This window comes from Ochotona curzoniae, unplaced genomic scaffold (genome assembly GCF_017591425.1).
Source record: "Ochotona curzoniae isolate NIBS_2020 unplaced genomic scaffold, NIBS_Ocur_1.0 scaffold_4506, whole genome shotgun sequence".
NCBI lineage: Eukaryota > Metazoa > Chordata > Mammalia > Lagomorpha > Ochotonidae > Ochotona > Ochotona curzoniae.
Window position 1 is genome coordinate 20,223,032 of NW_024467119.1, and position 22,308 is coordinate 20,245,339.

At 43.6% G+C, this 22,308-nt stretch overlaps 1 protein-coding gene across 1 annotated transcript in view; it reads right to left on the reverse strand.

Moving 5' to 3' along the window:
- The window catches only part of CCDC158 (coiled-coil domain containing 158), a 55,739-nt gene that overhangs the window by 16,417 nt on the left and 17,014 nt on the right, over positions 1-22,308 (reverse strand). Inside the window, exons 9-17 of the mRNA XM_040966800.1 lie at positions 16,975-17,094; positions 15,172-15,369; positions 13,150-13,632; positions 8,555-8,744; positions 6,653-6,805; positions 3,292-3,404; positions 2,361-2,519; positions 1,399-1,491; positions 753-875 (exon numbers count right to left, since the gene is read on the reverse strand). Coding sequence (XP_040822734.1) covers positions 753-875; positions 1,399-1,491; positions 2,361-2,519; positions 3,292-3,404; positions 6,653-6,805; positions 8,555-8,744; positions 13,150-13,632; positions 15,172-15,369; positions 16,975-17,094 — 1,632 coding nt within the window. The remainder of the gene's footprint in view (positions 1-752; positions 876-1,398; positions 1,492-2,360; positions 2,520-3,291; positions 3,405-6,652; positions 6,806-8,554; positions 8,745-13,149; positions 13,633-15,171; positions 15,370-16,974; positions 17,095-22,308) is intronic.

The following is a 22,308-nucleotide window of genomic DNA, read 5'->3' on the forward strand; positions in this document are numbered from 1 at the left end:
ATAAAAAATTTAAAATTCTTTTTGTTCACTTGAATTATACAGGGAGAAAGACCAACAACAAAAGAAAAACCTCCCATTTGGGGATTCACAACCCACATGGCTACGACAACCAGGAACTGGCCAGGCTGAACCCAGGAGCTTCATGTGGTCTCCATGTGGATACAGGGGCCCGAGCTCCCGGGCCATCCTCTGCTGCTGTCTGAAGTGCTTTAGCAGGGAGCTGGACCAAAAGAGGAGTAGTCAGGGCTTGAAACCACAATCATACAAGATGCTGGTGTCACAGGCAGTGGCTTCACCCTGTATCACAAAGGCAGCCCTGATTAAAACAATTTTTATGACTATAACCCAGTTTCCCAAGCAAATAATATACAACAGAAAACCACCAACTTGCTTTTTAACATTTGAAGTGATGCTTACTCAGCTATCTCAACATTCGCCTTGTGTTCCAGAAATACTTATGATGGAAATAACCGAAGAAGTGAATCTAAGGCTGTTAAAGAGCTCACTCTAATGATTACTGGTCACATTAATCCCATCAATATGCCTGTTCCTTTTCCCTAGATAAAATAACAAAAGTGAAGAAAAATATTTTCATTATCTGGGACACCACTGGCTATGAAGGAAAATGTATAAATGTAAAACCTAGTACTTGAAAATTCTGAAAGACACAATTTTTTGTGTGAAATTCCTCCCAATTTAAAATCACACATTGTATCATTTGCATCACGGATTGTGCAAGACAGGCTACTTACATGAGACAGGAAGCTGACCGTGGACTGTGAAGATGGAATGTTAGAATGGGAGCGGGTCACAGGTGATGGCTGCAGCCGTGGTTTCACGTTAGAATTTGAAGCGAATCCAGGGCCCTGGAGTTCCTGGAAAACAATATGGACGTGAGCAACTGCCAGTCCACAACCACAGAGAACAGGCAAATCAAACTGCATTTGCATTCACAAACAAAATTACCACTGAGAGTCTAAGGATGTCTGCAACTATAAAGCATACTTCTGAAAACAGATTGTATATGCACGTGTATAATACAAAGATATGTAAGTACTTCAGTGTAAAATATATTGTTTTTTAAAATGTGCTTTCTATTGTAGAACTTCCATTGCTTTTGCTACTCCTCAAACACATCCACATTTTCTTAGCACTCAATTTCCCTTTTTTATTTCCTAGTAGGAACTTAGGATACTGGTTTGTGTCTCACTTGTTGCCAACTAACAATAAAGCGTGGTGTTTCAAACTGCTACACCATGTAGGAGAGTGATTGGGATAGCATGTCATTGCATTTGTGCCAATTTATAATTGCTAGTATCAGACAATGTTGAAGCGACAGTAGCATGTAACAAGGGCACGAGGCTTTACACCTCTCCTGAGCAAGGAAAACGCCCTCACCTTTACATCCAGTGTGTGCTGCAGTTTGAGGCGCACAGATTCCTGCTCCTGCCGCTGGATTATGTCTTGACATTCTGCAAACTGCAAAGAGGCCTACAATCAAGCGACCACACTTGAGTTAGCCTTCATTCTTCACTCACGCTCCTTAACTCATAAATGCAAAGCTGCCGTGTTTTCAAGGAAGCATTCCCCAATCGCAGCACGCCAGGCTACTGCCATCTACTCAGTGAGCAGAACCCAAGGCTGCTGTCTCCACCCTCTGCGTCTCACTATACATGCGCAGGGCATTGGAAACAATGCGTGGTCAGAGGACGGAATGAGACCAGAGTTTCAGCACAGAATAAAGATGGATATAACAACAACACAAGTCAAAATACTGAGTCAATGCTGCATGTTCAGCAGACAAACGCGGTGTAGCATGGGCTGGCTTCCTGGGAAATGAGAACAGGCATGGTGGCTTCGGGTTCCAGGAAGTCTCATCCCTGGGTGTTGGATGGCACTCCCACCGGCAGAGCCGGCCCTGAGCCCTCTTGTCCTCTAAGCTGGGTTTGCCACCTGCACTTTCTGGACCCCACAGAGCACCAGGGAACCTGTTCATTTTACCGAGGCTGCCAAGAGACTCTTGTAAGTGGTTCCCCAGTCATTCTAGCACAGTAAGGGAAGTGCCTGCGCAGGCATCTGTACTCCTACAGGCCACTGGGGACAGCACAAGTATTGTAAGCCTGTATTGCACTGCTCCTCTGCTTATGCTGGCTTGAAAAATAACTCGGCAAAAGTTTGCATCGTAAGTGTTTTTAACAATCTGAACGTTCTGCCAGAGGTTTGCTCTGAGTGAAGTGGATGAGATACAACGCAAAGTGACAGAGTCCAGTTCCTGACATGCAGAGCTCTCCTTCAGAACCATCCCACCGGGGAGCAAGCATTTAGCTGATGATTCCTTTCTGGGTTTGGTTAGTGACTACCTTGTCTAGGGCCACTTCCATATTGGCCACCTTTTCCTTCAGCCGGCGCTCCTGAGACCTCAGAACTTCCAGCTCCCCCGCCATCTTGTTTTTTTCGGTCGCGACAGTGTTCAGCTCCTGGCTGAGCTTACTCTTTTCTTCCTTCAAGAAATGCTTCTCCTACAATTAGAGGAGGAAAACAGAAAAACAACCTGCTGATGCAGATGCTGAGAAATGGTGAAAAGCTAAACCTGTATGTAAGACTGCTGAACCAGATAACAGCAATTCTGCACTGGAGCTGCGAGTAGTCAGAACTGTCACTATTTACTCTATCTGGTTCCCGTCACTTCTTGTACTATTACTTCTTTCTAGGCTTAACATATCTTTGATGGAATCTGTAAAATTGAAATAACTGTGTTTGTGCTCCTAGAAGGTACCACGCTATGCAAAATTCTGGGTCACACTGTATATATATATGATATGTGTGTGTATATACATATGATTTATTTACCTTACTTGAAAGAACTACAGACAGAGAGAGATGAAGAGACACAAAGATAGATCTTCTATCTGCTGCTTCAATCCCAAACAGCTGTTATGGCCAGAACTAGGCTAGTCTGAAGTCAGGAGCCAGGAGTTTCTTCTGGGTCTCTCACATGGGTGCAGAGGCCCAAGGATTTCCCACACCATTAGCAGGGAGCTGAATCAGAAGTGGAACACGCAGGACCATATGGGTGCAGGTGCCAAAGGCAGAGGATTAGTGTGCCATGCCACTGCGCTGGCCCCTAAGTTACAACTGATTAAAATCCTGCTCATATGTCCTTCATGAACTCATCCTCATTCCCTCAGTAAGAAACAAACGCTCCTTAGTCTCCATTGCTCTGTGAATTTCTGCTTGGCGTGACTGTTACCAGGGAGCGTGTTGGTTCCCCGACTCTGAGGACAAACTCACCTTATTTGCGTTTGTCATAGCCTCTTCCAGAAACTGTATCTTGCTCTGCAGGGCGTCTATCTGACCTCTTTTGGCTGTGATTTGCTTTTGCATTCCCATGGCCACTTTCATAGCTGGGAAAAAAGGAATTAAAGAATTTTTTTTAAAAAATAGATAATTTTATGCATTTGTTTGTTTGACAGAGTTACAGAGACAGGGAAAGTCACAAAGAAATTCACTGGTTACTTCCCAAAGGGCCATAACAGGTGCGTTGGCAGAGCGCTGGATCAGACGTAGCATAGTCAGGTAGCCCTGAGGTAGCACAGCGATGCCTATGGGGATGCTGGCATCATCTGCACCATGATACCAACCAATGCTCTTGCTTTTAAAGTTCATAAATTCTGAGAAGCTACTGAAATTTGATGGTTAAACTTTTTGAGAAGGTGACAATTATAACACTCCAAGGTGGGGCTGGCATGGTGGTACAGTAGGCTCATCATCAGCCTGTGGCATTAGTATCTTATACGGGCAATGATATCCCACATGGGCACTGGCCTGTATCCCAGCTTCTGCACTTGCAGTTCAGTTCCCTGCTTATGGCCTGACAAAGCAGCAGAGGATGACTCAAGTCACTGGGTTCCTGTTCCCATGTAGGAGACCCAGAAGAATCTTTTTATATATAAAAAGATTTCCCAAGGCACCTGGCAGTTTTCAAAGGCAAGATAAAAAAAAAATCTTAAGATATCTCCAAGTTGGGATATAATAATTTCTAGCAACTATTCAGAGGTTTTGAGTTTGGCAATACAAATGAAGTCTCATGGTTGTTTTGCCACTGACCATGACATTGTGTCACATTTCCCATAGAAACAATATTAGAAAATTGGGCCTGGCCTGGTAGTCTAATGGCTAAAGTCCTCGCCTTGCATGAGCAAGGATCCCATATGGATGCCGGTTCTAACCCTGGCATCCCTGCTTTCCATCCAACTCCCTGCTTGTGGCCTGGGAAAGCAGATGAGGATGGCCCAAAGCCCTGGGGCCCTGCACCCACATGGGAGATCCAGAAGAGGCTCCTGGCTCCTGGCTTTGGATCAGCTCAGCTCCAGCCATTGTGGCCGCTTGGGGAATGAATCAACAGATGGAAGATCTTCCTCTTTGTCTCTCCTCCTCTCTGTATATCTGACTTTCAAATGAAAATAAAATAAGCCTTTTTTTAAAAAAGAAAATCATCTTCCAATTTTGTCAAATTCATACTTATATGAGAAATATGTACACTAAAATATAGTCACATAAAGAACAATGTATAGTATAATTTTACTAAGTTAATTTCAGAAATTAATGTAGAATAGCATATAAGACATCAACAATCAATGGGTTTTTTTTTAAGATTTATTTTTATTATTTTTTCATTGGAAAGGCGGATATACAGAGAGGAGAGACAGAGAGGAAGATCTTCCGTCCGATGATTCACTCCCCATGCAAGTGAGCGCAACAGGCCGATACTATGCCGATCCGAAGCCAGGAGCCTCTTTCATGGGTCTCCCACGCGGGTGCAGGTTCCCAAAGCTTTGGGCCGTCCTCGACTGCTTTCCCAGGCCACAGGCAGGGAGCTGGAAGGGAAGCGGGGCTGCCGGGATTAGAACCGGCGCCCATATGGGATCCTGGGCGTGCAAGGCGAGGACCTTTAACCACTTGCGCCATCGCGCCGGGCCCAATGGGTTTTTTTTTTTTTTTTAATTCTAGGTCCCAGCGCAGTAGCCTAGCAGCTAAAGTCGTTGCCTTGAACACGCTGGGATCCCATATGGGCACCAGCTCTAATCCTGGCAGCCCCGCTTCCATCCAACTCCATGCTTGTGGCCTGGGAAGGCAGTTGAGGATGGCCCAGTGCTTTGGGACTCTGCACTTACATGGAAGACCAGGAAGAAACTCCTGGCTCCTGACTTCAGATTGGCTCAGCTCCAGCCATTGTGGTCACTTGGGTAGTGAATCAACAGGCAGAAGAGCCTCATCTCTGTCTCTTCTCTTCTCTGTATATCTGACTTTGCAATAAAAATGAATAAATCTTTTTTAAAAATTCTGGTTGTATTGCAAACTAAACAATTTTCATTCTCATGATTAAATGTTTGGAACTCAGTATTGTTTCAGCAGCCAAACTGTTCAGCATAAGCATATATATATGATGATTTTAAACTAGTGATAGGATTAGAATGTTCCAGGTGAGCAGAAAGCACTGAATACTGAAGACATGGCAGGTCACTGTAAAAACATGATGGTTATCTTGCTTGGAAACTCAAAGTTAGAAGACGCTCTGATTTTTCTTAAATCAACTAAGACAGTTTGAAAATGCTACTGCTCTGAGTCAGGTCTGACAACTACCTAGAGGTTATGATGAAAACAGAAAGTGCAGCATTAGTTACAGATCAACTCCTAGAGGTGTGTGTCTGGCTCAGCAGTGAAGAGGCTGCTTGGGATGTCCATGGCCCATGGCCCAGACACTGTGCTTTGAGTGTGCTCTGCTTCTGACCGAGCGAATCCTAGCAAGAGCAGATTATGGCTTACGTAGCTGATCTCTGTTATCTCTATTAGACTTGAGCTCTGGGCTCCAAGTTTCAGCCCACCCCGGGCTTGGCTGTTGTGGCACCTAGGGAGCAAATTAGAAGATGGAAGATTTGTTTCACCTGCTCTCCTCCTCTCTCTCAACTTTCACATAAATACATTAAGGAACATCCTAAAAAAATTACAGAGAATAAAAGGTTTGATTTCTTACTAACAAGTTTAGTTCTTAACTTTTCCTTTTTATAATGATTTATTTATTCATTTTAAAGGCAAAGTTATATAGAGAGAGGGAAAAAGAGAAAGTGATCTTCCATCTGCTGGTTCACTTCCCAGATGGCTGAAATGACCGAAGCTGGGCTGGTCTGAAGCCAGGGGCTTCTTTCCGGTCTCCCACATGGCTGTGGGAGTCCAGGCACTTGGGTCTTCTTCTGCTGCTCTCCCACATTAGCAAGGAGCTGCACTGGAAGTGGAGTAGCCATGACAGGAACTGGCACCCACATAGAATGCAGGCCACCGGCAGGTGGTAGTTTAATTTACTATACCTCAGTACTGGCGCCCAAGGTATAATTCTTATATATAAAATGAAAATAAAGATCCTGATACATTAGGGATAGTATTAAGCACATGGCAATTCCCTTTTTTAAAAAAACTGAGAACTACTGTTACATTAAAACCCATCATTAACACTTGCTGCTGTACATTTCTCACACTATCTGGCACTGTGAAGAGAGGGTAGACAATGCATCTGGGTTTGTGTTTTAAAAATTCACATCAAATACGCATCACAAGGGTTGAGAACAGAATTCTACAAAGGTGTGACAGAGCATACCATGGCCATCGGACCCTTCCATAGTCTTCAGGGTATTCCGTGTTTGTTCAAGTTCAGACTGTGCAGATTTCAATTGCATTTTAAGTTTATTTGTAGTCGTTTCCATTTCTTCACTTTTGTTTCGAAAATTCCTTTTTAAGACTTCATAGTCCTCTACACAGATGATAAGAACAGATGGTTATTTTTTTCTATTCTATTGATATGATATCTACTTGATTTGTAAATAGTGATCAGAGGATTTCAGAGCTAGAAGAGAACCTAGTTACACCTCCATTTATTACACAAACTAGATTTTACACACATTTCCAGGGAGCTTGCAATCTGAGTGTAACTTCTTTCTTTATCTATTCATTATTCATTATCTTTCCCTAAACATTGTAATTGGTGCATGTCTGTGCCACCTTAAGCTTACTCCTCGGCTGCCCATATTCACTATTCTGTATTTCACTATCATCTGCAGGCCAACTTCTTTTCCCTCTTATAAATCTAGAACCCATGTCATTTCCTATAGGAGACTAATTCTCCATCCTTTGGTATCTGTACCAAGAAGACACACGGTATTCACCCTCTGTACTGTGACCCACTCCTTTTAATTTTTAAATATGTATTTTTATTGGAAAGGCAGATTTACAGAGAGAAGGAAAGGCATCTTCCATCTGCTGCTTAATTCCTGAAATGGTCTCAACAACTGTAGCCAACCTGATTTGAAGCCAGGAACCAGGAGCCTCTTCTCGGTCTCCCACATTCCAACAACTTGAGCCAGCCTGACTGCTTTCCCAGGCCATAGGCAGAGAGCTGGATGGGAACTGGAGCAGTCAGGACATGAACCAGTACCCATATGGGGTACTGATGCTTGCAGGCAGAGGATTAGCCTGTTGAGCCACTGCATTGGTGCCCTCTCACCCAATTCTAAGTGTGACTGCTTCTCCACTAGACTGTTGCTTCACTGTGGTGTCTCTAGGGCCTCTCCTGATATTTGGCATAATAATTGCTCAGCAATCACTGACAGTATATGTAAGGGGGATATTATATACTCATGGACATGTGTACATGGGAAGTATATAACATTGTATTACATCAGTCATGAGCCAGGGTGTTTCATATTGTACCGTAAGGACATACTATACTATCAGAATTTTCCCTTTCAATATTTTGTTAAGTCAATTTATATGTGATGCTTTACTATGCAACTTTTAATGAAGCTATGACTTAAAGGACTCCAGGTTTCAACTGTCATAAAAACACATGCTTTAGGGCCTGGTACAGTAGCCTAGTGGCTGAGGTCCTCGCCTTGTACACCCAGGATCCCATATGGCCACCACTTCTAATCCCAGCAGCCCCACTTTCCATCCAGCTCCTTGCTTCTGGTCTGGGAAAGCAGTCAGGAACAGCCCAAAGCCTTGGGACCCTTAACCCGCATGGGAGATCCAGAAGAAGCTCCTGGCTCTGAATTGGCTCATCTCTGGCTGTTGTGGCCATTTGGAGAATCAATCAATGGAGTTAATCCCCCTCTTTGCCTCTCCTTCTCTCTGTATATCTGACTTTCCAATAAAAAAAATAATAAATTTTAAAAACAAAACAAAGCAAAAAAAAAAAACACCATGATTTATGCTGAACACCTACTATCCTTCTGGGAACCTGGGATCTGGATAGCCTACCTTTCTGTTGGTAACTCAGTTTAAGATCTCCCAGGCTCTGAGGATTGGCTGATGCTCTCTGGGAGCCCATGCTAAAGTCACAGAGGAGGAGGAGGAGGATTTCAGACCCTGAGTCGCTGCTCCGGGCAGCCCAACTGTGTGTCCTTGCATGGCACACACAACACCTTTTGTAACTGCTAGAATCCACCCCGGACTTCACGGACAGCAAGTGCAATGGAGTAGACCCTGAACTGAAGCCACACACCTGAAAGGTTGTTTAACTCGCTCCTGCTGGTCTTCACTTCATTTAACAGCTGGTCTCGCTCCTGCTTGATGTCCTTCACGGCACGGAGCCGCTCCGAGCCTGCGTTCACCAGCTTCACCTTCTCCAGTTCCAGGTCACTCACTCTGGCCTCAAGCTCCCGGATCTTCGCATCTTTTTTATCTTTTAAAATCTAAGCACAGAGAAATACAAAAGACAGAGAAAGAAGGAAAAGATACAGACGTGTACTAGTTACAATTGCTCTATCAGTATTATAGAGACAATCTTATTATTTCTCAGGACACTAAATTTATATTTTATCATAAGGCAAACATACTAAATGGGGAGGGAAAAGGGAGTGTTTTTAGTATTTTTTTAATCTTGGGAGTCCCAGTATCATTTGCCACAACTCTTCTTTGTTCCTATTCTTCACTCACTCATTCATAACCTGCACATTGAGCATTGCTCTTGTGGAAGGCACAATAAGGACAGAGGTGCAGAGCTAGGACCAGGGCAGAGCCAGCAGGGACTAAGCTGAGCATCAGCAACCTCAGCACCACGCTTGCCTGACCCTGGATCCCAGTGCTTTTATCCTTATGTCTTCTAGGAATAGGAGACAGACAACAAACAGTTAATCTCTCGGATGAGAGAAGAGATGAGGAGTTAAAAACAGACAAAGAAAGTGAGCCTGCTTGCTACTTGAGATAAGCTGGTGTGCTGAAGGAAAGAGCTAACTTGAGTTTTTTAAGCTTTTCCCACCATGCTGGTCTTGGCTGGTCTCTGGGAACTTGGATCTTAGGAGCGCTCCCATCATAGTGAAGAGTGGCTCACTGTGCCACAAATGTTAGCATGAGCATGTGGTTTGCACCTGCTTTCTCCTGGCTGACTCTAAGCCAGGCAGAGGATGCCTACGTGTCCACCCCTCAGTGTAAGCACCCTGGGTATGTCGTCTTTAGTGTCTGGTTGGCAGCACTGGACAGGAGGCAGCATGGCTCCCTGCAAGGGGAATGAAGCGTGGCCTGAGCAGCTCTGCTGGGAGAGGACTCCTGAAAACTTGCGCCAGCTTGCTCGGGACAGTACTCCATGCGCTTTTTCTTTTGCCGATTTTGCCTCCTATCTGTTCACTGTGATGCATCACAGACACAAGTACAACTGCTGAGTCCTGGAGAGTCATCCACCTGGGTTGTCAGAAAAACCCTTCTGATGAGACTGCATTTGAGAAGAAACCTAACAAGGTGAAGAACAAGGCACAAGGAAAGCTGGAGGATGGGCAGGCTTCTGGAACAGGCCTCTGCGGGAGAACAGTGAGGCGGTAGGGAGGGCTGGGGCAGTGAGCTTGGGAAGCAATGGAAGATGGACTCAGAGAGGGAGCCACGGGGTCAAGCTGGGCTCAAGCTGGGCTCAAGATGTGAGGATGTGAGCGTTCACGCTGAACGGAACCGGGAATTAGTACTGCGTCAATGATTAAACATCCCAAATCAGAGTGATGGTTTGAGTCCCAGCTGTTGCGCTTCCAATCTTAGCTCCCTGCTTACGTGCTTGGAAAAGCCACAGAAGATGATCTAAGTGCTTGGGCCCCTATCACCCACACGGAACCTAGAGTTCCCGCTCCTGCCTTTGGCCCAGCTTCAGCTGTTGCAGCTATTTGGAGAGTGAACAAGCAGATAGAAGACCTCTTTCTCTGTCTCCTCTCACTGGCGCTCTGCCTTCCAAATAAATAGAACACATCTTTAAAAAGACAAATTTATAAAGGAAGTTACTGAACAGTTGTGATTATGGGAATGGTATAATAAAATGTTCTAAAAATATAGCCCTGACTCCTGCATGAAGAGTAAGTGGTGTGTGTAGGCACGAGTGCTGGTGAGCGTACACTGAGGTGCAGAATGGGGACAGAGATCCCTAGTGTGGCCTCTTTAGACTGGGGTGGTTCGCGGAGGCCAGGTTGGTCTGCTGGAAAGAGCAGGGCATATATGTGAATGCGGTCAATTCTAATTGGCATGCTTCTGCAGATTCACGGAGCAGCACCCCTCCCCGCTCCTTCTGCCCGGAGGCCTTTTGCCGCAGAGTTCTCCTGACCCTCCTTCTGTGACAGGCCCTGCTGTGTTGCCAGGCTCTCCCCAGCTCATTTCAGCCGGGCCTCACTGAGCCCCAGCCGGCCTCCCTTCCCAGCAGGATGATAGTTCTCCCTCTGCTGGATGCTCTTCTGGAAGGAGCCCTCTCTTCCCAGGGTCTGGATCTGCCTTGTCTAATACAGTAGCCTAGTGACTGCTGGGCACTTCCAATGGTGGCTAACCTTTTTTTTAAAAAAAAAAAAAAAGATTTATTTTTATTGCAAAGTCAGATATACAGAGAGGAGGAGAGACAGAGAGGAAGATCTTCCATCCATTGGTTCACTCCCCAAGTGACCACAACAGCCAGAGCTGAGCCAATCTGAAGCCAGGAACCGGAGCCTCTTCCAGATCTCACACGTGGGTGCAGGGTCCCAAGGCTTTGGACTGTCCTCAACTGTTTCCCAGGTCACAAGCAAGGAGCTGGATGAGAAGCAGGGATGGCAGGATTAGAACCAGCGCGATATGAGATCCTTGCGCATTCAAGGCAAGGACTTCAGCTGCTACGCTACTGCACTGGGACCCAGTCGCTAATCTTAACTGAGACATGCTATCAGTGTAAAATACCTGCCAGATTCCAAAGACTAAATAAAACAAGAATGTACACAATCTCTACAATTTGCTATATTGAGTATAATATAAAAAGCATATTTTAGTTATATTGAGTTCCACATATTAAAATTGTTTTTATATATAAGAAACATGAAAATGTGTCTACTAAAAAGATTAAAATTAAATAAGTGGCTCAAATCATACTTTTAGTGGACAGAACAGAACTAGATCCTTCCAACTAAATGCTATGTGGAAAGAAATTGGCTTTCTTTGGTCATCAGATCGCCCCCTCCAAATTAAGGCCTACTGACCTTAAATATAAAACCATCCAGCGCAATCTGACTCTTAGCAGTGATAAACACCTAACAAGCTTGTGGCTCATCAGCTGGGCCCCCAGGCTTGTCTCAGTACTATGATGGGCTTGGACATAGCAGGCCCTCAGCAACACTCTGGGCCCCGCTGAGCCCCTCCAGAACAGCCATGCTAACGGCTGCCAGCCTCAAGGCTGAGGAGCACAAGCACTCCCCTCGCCTCAGCCAGACATGTCACAGGCTTCGAGGCTGCCACAAAAAAGCTCCAGCAGCTTTAGACTCACCTTTGTTGTGGCTGTGAGGAACTAAAAAATGATGTTTTCCTTCTCTCGGCTCCTTTAATGTACTGATGCTAGACCATCTGCCTGCCGCACGGCCGGTCCCATGTTCCCTGTCTCACGACCCCGTCTCTAGGCTGGACTACGGACTGAGTTTCTGCCCCTTGTCGGGAGCCCTTCCTTTCCTCCTCTTTGCCCACACTGTGCCCATTTCTTTCCTTTTTTAAAATTAATATATTTTTATTGAAAAGGCAGATTTACAGAGAGAAGGAGAGATGGAGAAAATGATCTTCCATCCAGTGATTCACTCCCCAAGTGGTTGCAATGGTCAGAGCTAAGCCGATCCAAAGCCAGGAGCCAGAAACTTCCTCTGGGTCTGCCATGCAGGTGCAGGCCACAAACTGCACAAACAGGGAGCTGAATGGGGAGTGGAGCAGCTGGGACACAAAGAGGCATTCATATAAGATCCTGGTAAATACAAGGCGAAGATCTAACCAATAGGCTATTGTGCTGGCCCCTACTGCACCCGTTTCAAGCCCTCAGTAATCTCAGAAGCCTATGTCGGCCTCCCATCATGGGGACCCACACCCTGTGGCACTCTGACCCAGAACTTAATGTGCCATCTATGGGGATACAGGACCCATATCATCAGGGCACTTGTTAGAAGCCTCACTGTGGCCCTACTGAATGAGAAAACCTGGGGGTGGGGCTCAGCGGGATGTGCTTGACAAGCTTTCAGGTGATGTGGTTCTCTCTGGGAGCCACTGCATGGCCATAGCTGCTCACAGACTTCCAGGGCAAAACCCAGGCACTGCTGCTCGCAGGCAATTACACAGCCTCTGCTTTCCTTTTCTCATCTGTAAAAACCAAGATACACTACATATCTTATTTCGGCCAGGAATGAGATTAAGTCCTTGATAAATATGGTGTAAACCTAACAGTAACCCAACAAGGTTGTGAGGGGTTTAATTTAATTGTTCAGCAGATACACAAACAGAAAAGCCAAGTTCCAGGGAATATGCCAAAGCTCTACAGCTCCTGAGTGCTGAGAGCTGAGGTTCAAGCAGCAGCCTCTCAGGAAGGGAGGCAGTGCTGCCAACCAGGAGACCAGCAAGGCCATCTTGAAGCTGCATTTTCTTTTCTTTTACTTGTGATTGTGAACCATTTTTAGGCCATCCTTCTTTTTGGAATCTGGCCTGGGGTCCCTCACCTCAAAACACAAATATAAACAAAGACAAAAATAGCTTCAAATGCCATAGGGCTCACAGGCATTTCTAGTACATTAGGTCAGATTTGTTTATGGAAAAATAAATATTTCAGAAGCTTAACTACTGCAAAATTCTCCTGACCTTAAATTCCTGTAGCTCCAACCTACGGTCATTAATCTCTTTCTCCAGCTGAGCCTTTTCGACTTGCATCGCGCCGGCAGTCCGTCCGTGCTGGCCCACCAGCTGTGTCATGTTTTCAATCTGCTGTCGCAAGATCTCAATCACCTTGTCCTTCTCGGTCATCTGCAGCTTGAGGGCCTCACACTCCGTCTGCACGTTTCGGAGGTGATCCCCTTCATTCTTCAGGTGCTGCAGCTCCTGCAGCTTGAGGTCGACCCGGGAGCGGAGCTTGGTGATCTCGGCGTTGGTGGCCTCGATGGCCCGCTCCTTCTCCTGGAGGGACGTGGTCAGGTCCGACACGGTCCTCTCGGAGCTCTCCAGCGTCATCTTCTTGGCGGTCAGCTCCTCCACCACCTTGCGTAGCATCTCCTTGGTGGACTCCAGCTGTGCGGTCAAGGAGGACACTTTTTCTAGACTTTCGTTCTTCCCCTGAATGGCTGCCATCTGATTGTCAAAGGAAACAGAATTCATGGATTTCGGAGGGTAAATATAGTCAACCTTAAGAGTTGTATCAAGCTAACTCAAAAGTGTGAAGTCACAAATGGCATCACATCTAGCTGGAATAGCTCTAATTCTTTTTTAAAATAAAAAGATTGATTGATTTGGAAGACAGATTAACACCCAGAGTGGGAAAGACAAGGGTGGGGAGAGAGAGCATTTATCTGCTGGTTTACTCCCCAAGCAGCCACAACAGCCGGGCTGGCCAGGAGGAAGCCAGGGGCCTGGAACTCTATACTGTTCTCCTGCATGGATGGCACAGGTCCAGATACTTGTGCCTTTATGGGTGCATTAGTAAGGAGCCAGAGCAGGAGTGGAGACCCTGGGTTCAGACCTGCACTCTGATAAGGGATGCCTGTGTTGCAACTAGAGGCTTAACCTGCTGTAACACACCACCAGCACCTCAAATAGTCTGACTGCAGAATTCTACAGCAACATCATGTATAAGGCAGACAAATATTAACTGGGCCAAGGTGGCAGAGTCCTAAATAATGCTGCTCCATGATGGCTTCTAAGAGTCGGGCACTGGGGATATTTTTTCTGCGGATGTCTTCTCTGCTGCTTAAGACAAAGATAACTGTGGTAATGGAGGGAAACAGCCCTAGGAATCAAGATAACTGCTTTTACTTTCTGCTTCCCTCCTGCCTCTTCCTGAATTCCATCCTAGGATAAAATTAACAGTGGCTTTTCCCAACCCACATTCCTGCTCAATTGTGTTGCCTTAGCAGCAAGATTCAAACTTCTAGTTGGCTCCTTTCATTGTGTTTCCTTCATCTTGCTCAAATTAGACCAGCTAATAGGTTTTGCCTTGGGCAAAACCAAGACTGGTCCCTCTGATTTACTTTCACATTTGGGGTAACTTACAGTTATGTGGGATGCTTTTTGTTTCAGTGCTTGCATTCCATATCAGAGTGCCTCCTTCCAATTCAGCTTCATGATGATTTGTACCCTGGGAGGCAGCAGTGATGGCCCAAGTACTTGAGTCCCGGCCACCCACGTAGATGCAGTCCCTGCTTCAGCCTGGACTACCCTTAGCTATTGTGGACAATTGGTAAATGAACAAACAGATGCAAGATCTCTCTCTATTCTCTGTCAAGTAAACTTTAAAAAGAAGAAGAAAGCAGTCCATATTTGTCTTTTGATGCACTGGAACAGAGCACTCAATTTCTATCATCAAGGAGGGAAAGGGGGAAAGGTCTCCTTAGGAGGGAAAAGCAACACATTTAGAACCCTTCAACTGTACTGCCCATAGATTTCCTGATGTTGGAGACTTCTGCAGCAGAAACAAGCAATGATTATGTTACCAATTTCTAGATGAAGATGAAAAGTCATTGGATGGGAGTTAGTTTTTGGACACTACACAAATAAGACCTAGCATGCTTAGTTTCATGAATGGTCAAAAACATATGAAGAAAAACCATGTTTTTCACCAGTTGCTTACAGTCTGTAGCTCTAATTAGACCCCGTAAGTGTGTGGACTCTGACCTGGCGCTCCATCTGGCCCTGGCACTCGCTCTTCATGGCCTTGAGCAAGGCTTCCAGCCGCTGCACCTCCATGTTGCGGTCGTCCAGCTCCCGCCGCAGGTGGTCAATGGTGATGCTGTTGCCCGTGTCCCGGTCCCACAGGCGCTTGTTCTGCTCCTTCTCCAGACTCAGCTCCTTCTCTCTCTTGTGCAGATCTGCCTGAAAGAGGCCAAGAACGCTTTGTGCCCCTAGAGCTACATAACTATTGTAAAATTCTTGTTTTCCTTCTATCATCTTTGGATTTTTACATGATTGGAGAAGCCTTTGCATTTAGAAATTAAGTCCTTTATTAATGGTAGACTAACAGTGATTATTTCCTAGAAAAATAAGTTAACAGCCTGCATACTTAATATTCTGAGCATTATAAGTTAATCTCAAGGGACTAGACCTCAAATAATAAAGAGGGAAAAGGAAGATACAGCAGATGGTAGATACAAGGCCATCCTATTTTTGGACATTTTGTTTCACTTAAAATGTGCTTCTGCAATAAGGAAATGCTGAAAACTCTAAGTAAGTACAGGAATTCAATCTATGCTTCAAAAATAGCACAACAGTGGCCAGTGCTGGGACTGGAGTAGCAGTCGGCTTATGAAGAAAACTATTTCACAGTGAGGGTTCACTATGAGCCAAACTGCACAGTCTCAGGGTGGGACAAAGACACACTACCCTCCAAAGGACTTCTCAGGGCCAGAAGACACAGACCTGACACTGCAAGGGGCTTTTATTAGAGGAACAACTCTAAGGCAGAGCAGAGAGTCCAAGTTGAGGTATCAAAATGCCTCTGGAACGTGGAGATGCAGAGGTGAGGAAGGGACAGGCGTGGTCTGCTTGGGGCAGTGGGAAAGAAAGGGCTGGGAAGGAAAGCAGAAGCTAACTTGGGGGTCAGTCTTGAGGGGGAGGCAGTAGGGCTTGAGAGGGCAGGTCACTGGCGAGTAAGGGAAATTCTCGGTACTAGGTTTCGGAACGTTGAATGTAGCAGAGTTTATGGGCAGGACCAGGGAGAGGAGAAACTGGGAGTGCAGAACTAGGACGGAGAGGACATCCTGCTTCAGCGCAGCACGGGATGTCAGACACGCTCACCTTCAGCTTTCAGCATGCAGAGGCTGCTTCAGGAGCAGCCGTACATGCTTAATCTGAAAATCCTAAGTATTCCAAGAGCTGAACATTTTTAATCCTTTACTTGATACTTACAAGTGGAAAGCTCTACAACTGGCCTCATGTGATGTGTAAAAGCACCTTTAGCTATGTGAAGAAGGTATGTTGGCATCATCCAAGAATTTTGTGTTTACACTTGGATTTTCCCACTGTGGTAGCACATTATGTATATGCAATATTCTGGAACTTGAAACAATCCAAAGTCCAAGACTCTTCTGGCCCCAAGTTGTGGATAAGGAAAATGCTCAGCCTGTGTCACAATGCCATCCCCTAATCTTCCAATCCAATCCAATGTCCACATACACAATTTGCATGTGTTCTGAATGTGTCCTGGCTTTGCAATGACCATGTGACATGACTTCAGCACCTAACTGAAGCCATGTGGCAGTCTGAACAGCCCCTTCTTAAGCCTAACACCACAAAGGCACTGCTGAGACAAACGATGGAGTACACAGAACATCTTTATGTGCAAAACTTGGACAGTGGCTAGGACAGTCTGTTGTGTAATGCACAAATACTTTGTAAAGTCTGCCCTTTTGTAAATGAAACTACTTTTGTGAAAAGCTTCCCAGAATCAAGCTAGTCCGTTATCTCAGAGTGTAGTCTTACCAGCAGCTTTTGAAGTTGATCGTCCAGGTTTCCGGACTCCTGGCTAAACTGGTCGCGCTCGCTGCGTGCTTCAGTCAGCTCCGAGCTGGCGAGGACTAGCTGTTTCTCCAGCTCTTCTATCTAGAGGGGAAACACAGAGCAGCAGTGAGAGGAGGCCTGGCAGCACAGCAGACAGAATCTTTGTGAGACAACCGGCATTATTTGGGAACACAAGCTTAATGTGCTGTGTTTCACAAAGTACTCTAAAATTAAGATCTACATAGATTTTAGCCAGGGAAATTAGTCTAAATACTCAGTACTACTGAATTTGGACACTGTCTATACACAGCTCTTTCTTATTTTCACACTATTCAAGATTTATTTTCTGTGAACAAACGTGCTCAGATAATGTTTGATGGTCAGGGAATCTTGCCATAGCAAAAATAGCATGCTATTGAACTGCTCAGATGAACTGTATCAGACTATATTCAGATGAACTATATTGATTGTGAATATCATAAGGTTGATGATAAAAGGCAATGGTGTAAAAGAATAAAGGGTAAAAACAGTGGTAATTAACTATAATCCCTTTCATAGCCACTATATTTTGTGACACACACACCTGTGATTTTGCACAATATACATACCTGTACGATTTATTTTACAATCCTTATTTTCCTCAACTACAAAATAGGGATAATAGTTCCAATGTTAAAGAACCGTCTTATAAGTATATTTTTCGGGCCCGGCATGGTGGCTCAATGGTTAAGCTCCTCACCTTGCACACCCCAGGATCCCATATGGCCACCTGCTGTTATCCTGGCTGCCCTGCTTTCCATTCAGCTTCCTGCTTGTGGCCTGGACAGCAGTTAAGGACAGCCCAAATCCTTGGGACCCAGCACCTGCATGGGAGACCCAGAAGAGCTCCTGGCTCCTGGCTTTGGATTGGCTCAACTCCAGCGGTTGCACTCACTTGGGGAGTGAACCATTGGAAGGAGGATCTTCCTCTCTGTTTCTCCTCCTCTATGTATATCTGCCTTTCCAATAAAAATAAATTTTTTTAAAAAGTGTATTTTTCTCTCACAGACAGAAGCTGTTCAATTTGAGTGAGGAGAGAAACAATTTTTCTGCACCCACAGTGGCACCCAAGGGGACCCACACCTTTCCCTTGCTCCATGTCCCAAGCTGCAGAAGCCCCAGCAGTAGACAGGCTCTCACTGCTGCTGGTCATCCAGCCCTCACCCTCTAGGGACAAGCTGGATCTCACGGACAGCTGGGGCTGGGTTTTACCTGAGTCACATAATCGCACAACTCAGATAGTGAGGTACTGCAAGAAAGAGGACGTACTAGCAATTTATGTTATATGGTGACTGCTGATCTTTAACTGTGGTGTCAATAATACCCTATACTAAGAAATCTGCCATATCTGTATTAATGTAACACATTCGCTCTCACATCTAAGGCATTTGCTCAATAAGATTTTAAATCTATGTCAAAAACACAACTTGATTTAGATAATAAACTATGATTAACTATTTTAAACTAGAAATAGATAACCAAGACAAATGTTTTCTTCATGACTTTCCATTTTATTTTTAACTGAACTTTCCTTTAGGATTTTCATTATTATTTCAACACATATTCAGTAGCACTGTTAAAGAGTAGTTCAGGGCCCGGCGGCATGGCCTAGCATCTAAAGTCCTCGCCTTGAACATGCCAGGATCCCATATGGGTGCCGGTTTTAATCCCAGCAGCTCCACTTCCCATCCTGCCTGTAGCCTGGAAAAGCAGTCACGGACAGCCCAAAGCCTTGGGACTCTGCACCCGTGTGGGAGAGCTGGAGGAGGTTCCTGGTTCCTGACTTCGGATTGGCGCAGCACCAGCCGCTGTGGTCACTTGGGGAGTAAATCATTGGATGAAAGATCTTACACTCTGTCTCTCCTTCTCTCTGTATATCTGATTTTGTAATAAAAATAAATAAATATTAACAAAAAAAAACAGTAGTTCAAAAAGATAATGAATGATGGAATTAAAGTAAGTTTATTTTGGTGAAAAGAAAAGAATGAAATTCATGTATGGTATTTTCCATAACATGTATTTTCCAACTTTTTAAATCTCCTATATATACATATACACATATATACCCAACTATCTTTTTGATAAATAAATATATAATTGAACTACACACATATGTGACTTAGGAAAGTACTAATATAGCATTATCAGTTTTATGTTTACATGGTGTCATGACCTACAGGGATAATAAGAATAGACTACTGTCTATAGGAATATATTTTTAAACTGACTTTGTATTTCACTATGTGCTATACAAATAAAAAGTACTTTATAGAATTTAGATACATATAATATATGAGGTTACTAACAAAAATGTGTTCCTACAAAGAAAACATTAAAAATTCAGCCTTTGCAATGTAAATTACATCCTGAGGAAAATGAATAAATGATTCTGGTTGACATAGGCTCTTCCGTACTATTATTATCAGGAAAGACGAAGTCGATACACACTTAGTAAAGACATCACTAATACTTCAGGAAAGAACTAAGCTTCTACTGTTTGCCTTTACAGTGTCTGCCTGGCAAAGCAGAAGATAAATGGTGTCAGGGGGCAGAATGGTCAGGCCTAAAGAGTCGAGCACTTTAGGTTCCAGGCCAGGTTCTGTCACACAACCTGCTACTCTCAAAGTTTTTCATAAATCATATGCAATGAGTACCTCATGTGATTGTTCATATTCCTTTCAATTGTATGCAAAAAGAGCAATGTTGGTAAAACTTAAAATCTATATTTTCTATCACCTTTTGAGTTACAACTTTCACAGGGATACTTTCAACCTGAGTTAATCATTTAACATTTCCTAATAAACCAAAATATTTTCTATTCATGGCCTGGCGTAAGCTGTTTCTATCCTTAGGCATATATTTATATGTGTGCTATAAAAGCTTTTTTTGTGTGTGCCATAAAAGTTTAAAAAATGCTATTTTATGTCTGTTTTCACTTTTTAAAAAGTCTGCGCTAAGGAGAGAGTGGAGAGAAAGTGTAGATAGGAGAAATACGATTTGCTATTTCACTGCACAGTGGGTGACCATAAACACTAAAAATGTACTAATGTGTTTTTAAAAAGCTAAAAGAAGGGATTTAAAATATTTTAGTAACAGATGGTAAATGCTGGGTGAGACAGATATGCTTCTCTTAATGAAAACATTACACAATGAAGATACACGTACCCAAATATCCCAGAATACTCCTTAAAAAGTGGTAGGATCTAGAGCAATTCAAAGAGAGAGAGAGAGAGAAAGCAGAAGACAAGAGCCGCATCTTAGCTGTGCACGTGTTTATTAGGCCTCAGAAGCTCCTCCAGTCCCCATGGGAACACTGTTTGGCAGTTGTCAGTACTGACTCAGCTGCTATAGCTCTGCTTTTACCTTTCACTTTTTACAGGAAAAACATCTTTGTTAATCAATCAAAAAGATAGATGGAGAGTGAAAGGGAAAACCATTGCAGGAGCAGCTGAGCTGATACAAACAGATGTAATGAACACCATAAGGAAAAGCCTTTTTACAAGTCCAGAATAAATACTGACATCTGAGATGAAGTCAGGTTTTCTTTTTCTTTTTAGATAGCAGCACTGGTTTTCCCTTTCACCATCTATGAATCCACTTTTTGGTTTGGCTCGTTGGACAAGTGCGTACTGGGATCGCATTCTAATTTCACATTGATTTTAGAGATATCATCCATCACACCAAATCATGGAGTGTCAGGTGATTTGTTTTTGGTGGTGGTGTGTTTTGTTTTTTCTGTGCTCAGAAGGACACAGATGTGGGGTAATGAGGGGTGCTGCAGGTCAGAGAGGAGCAGTGGCAGAACCATGCAGAGCTTTGCACAGAATCTTCCAGCACCATATATGGCTCCAGCCAGTGCTATTAAGTCTTCACTTTTTTGAGTTTGAAGTTCAGCTCCAACTGCTCTTAAAGGAGAGTAAATAAACTCAGAATCAAAACTGTGAGATATTTTTGTTGTCAAAAAGCGAAAGTTAAGAGTAAAGCCAAATCTACAGAGCCAATAGTGACAGCTTCTACTGGTCCAAATTCGTAAAGGGGAATTCTGGAGGTTCTCCTAAAATAAAAGAGAAGAATAGAAAACAGCATTACAGGAAAACACTCTTGTCAATGACAAAAAGCTATATTTATAACTTTCTTTTAATAATTTCAACTTTCACCAATATGAAAATACTTCTGATAATGTGAGTAAATATTTCCCTCCTAACAAGCTTTCTCTTAATTTATTCATTCTAGTGGGAGAAGTTTCCTGCAGTTCTGTGGGACCATCAATGTTGAAATAAGCAGTTTTTCAAAGAAAGAATCCAACCTCTAGTGAAAATATTACTACTGTCCTTCATGAAACATGTTGACAGGTGGTATCAACACATCCTTTAAGCTTCTTTTCATGCAAATCTCACTTTTAATCATTTTAATAATGTATTATTTTGATACTTCCCCCCAATTATTATTTGGACAGTTTATGTCAATTTGTGCACTGAAGCATTGGGGAAAATAGATTTTAAGGTTTTAAAAATTAGGAATATAAACTCAAAGTATGTGAAAAGGGAAAAATTAAGGATTTCAATTCCTTAAAAACTTAAGACAATAGAATTCTTCATGACCATAAAATAAAATTCTTCCTGTTAATTTGTTTTATCTTCCCTGCTTGATTATGAAATATATTAATGCCCTTTTAAGCCCCGTGTGATCAAGGCATCTCCCAGTGTTTCCTGGATGGAGTTAACCATCAACTAGGAGTCAATTCTGTTAGGTTCGCTCTGCTGTAACATAAACCCCAGTGACCGAGATTCATTTCTATTAACTCTTTACCACTCAAGCTGTTAAAGTTTTAGGTGATCCACTTTTTAGATTAAAGTAAAATAAGAAAATGAGTTTAATATGTTTGTGTTTATATGACTCCAAAGCATTCACACAAAAACTTGTAGTCATTCACTGGGAGGCTTGTGCAGTTACAATGCCGAAGAGATAAATATTTATGAAAATTCAAAAAGTAGCTTTGTTTTTGCTACAGGAAATTTCAGTATATTTTCTACCATGCCCAAACAGAGCTGACAAGCATGATACTATCAGAACAAACACAAATCAGAAAACATTGGGTGAAATTTAAGAAGGGAGAATTTTTCCAAGCAGTAGAGTGGGATGTTACAATGACAAATCATCTAAGAAAGCACAGGTGCACTGAGCTTTAATTGGTGCTTTTTTCAATGGTTTGTCAGTAAACAATATATTCATGCTATTTAGTCTTTTCAAAGTGTCTGAATGGCTAGTCACGAACAA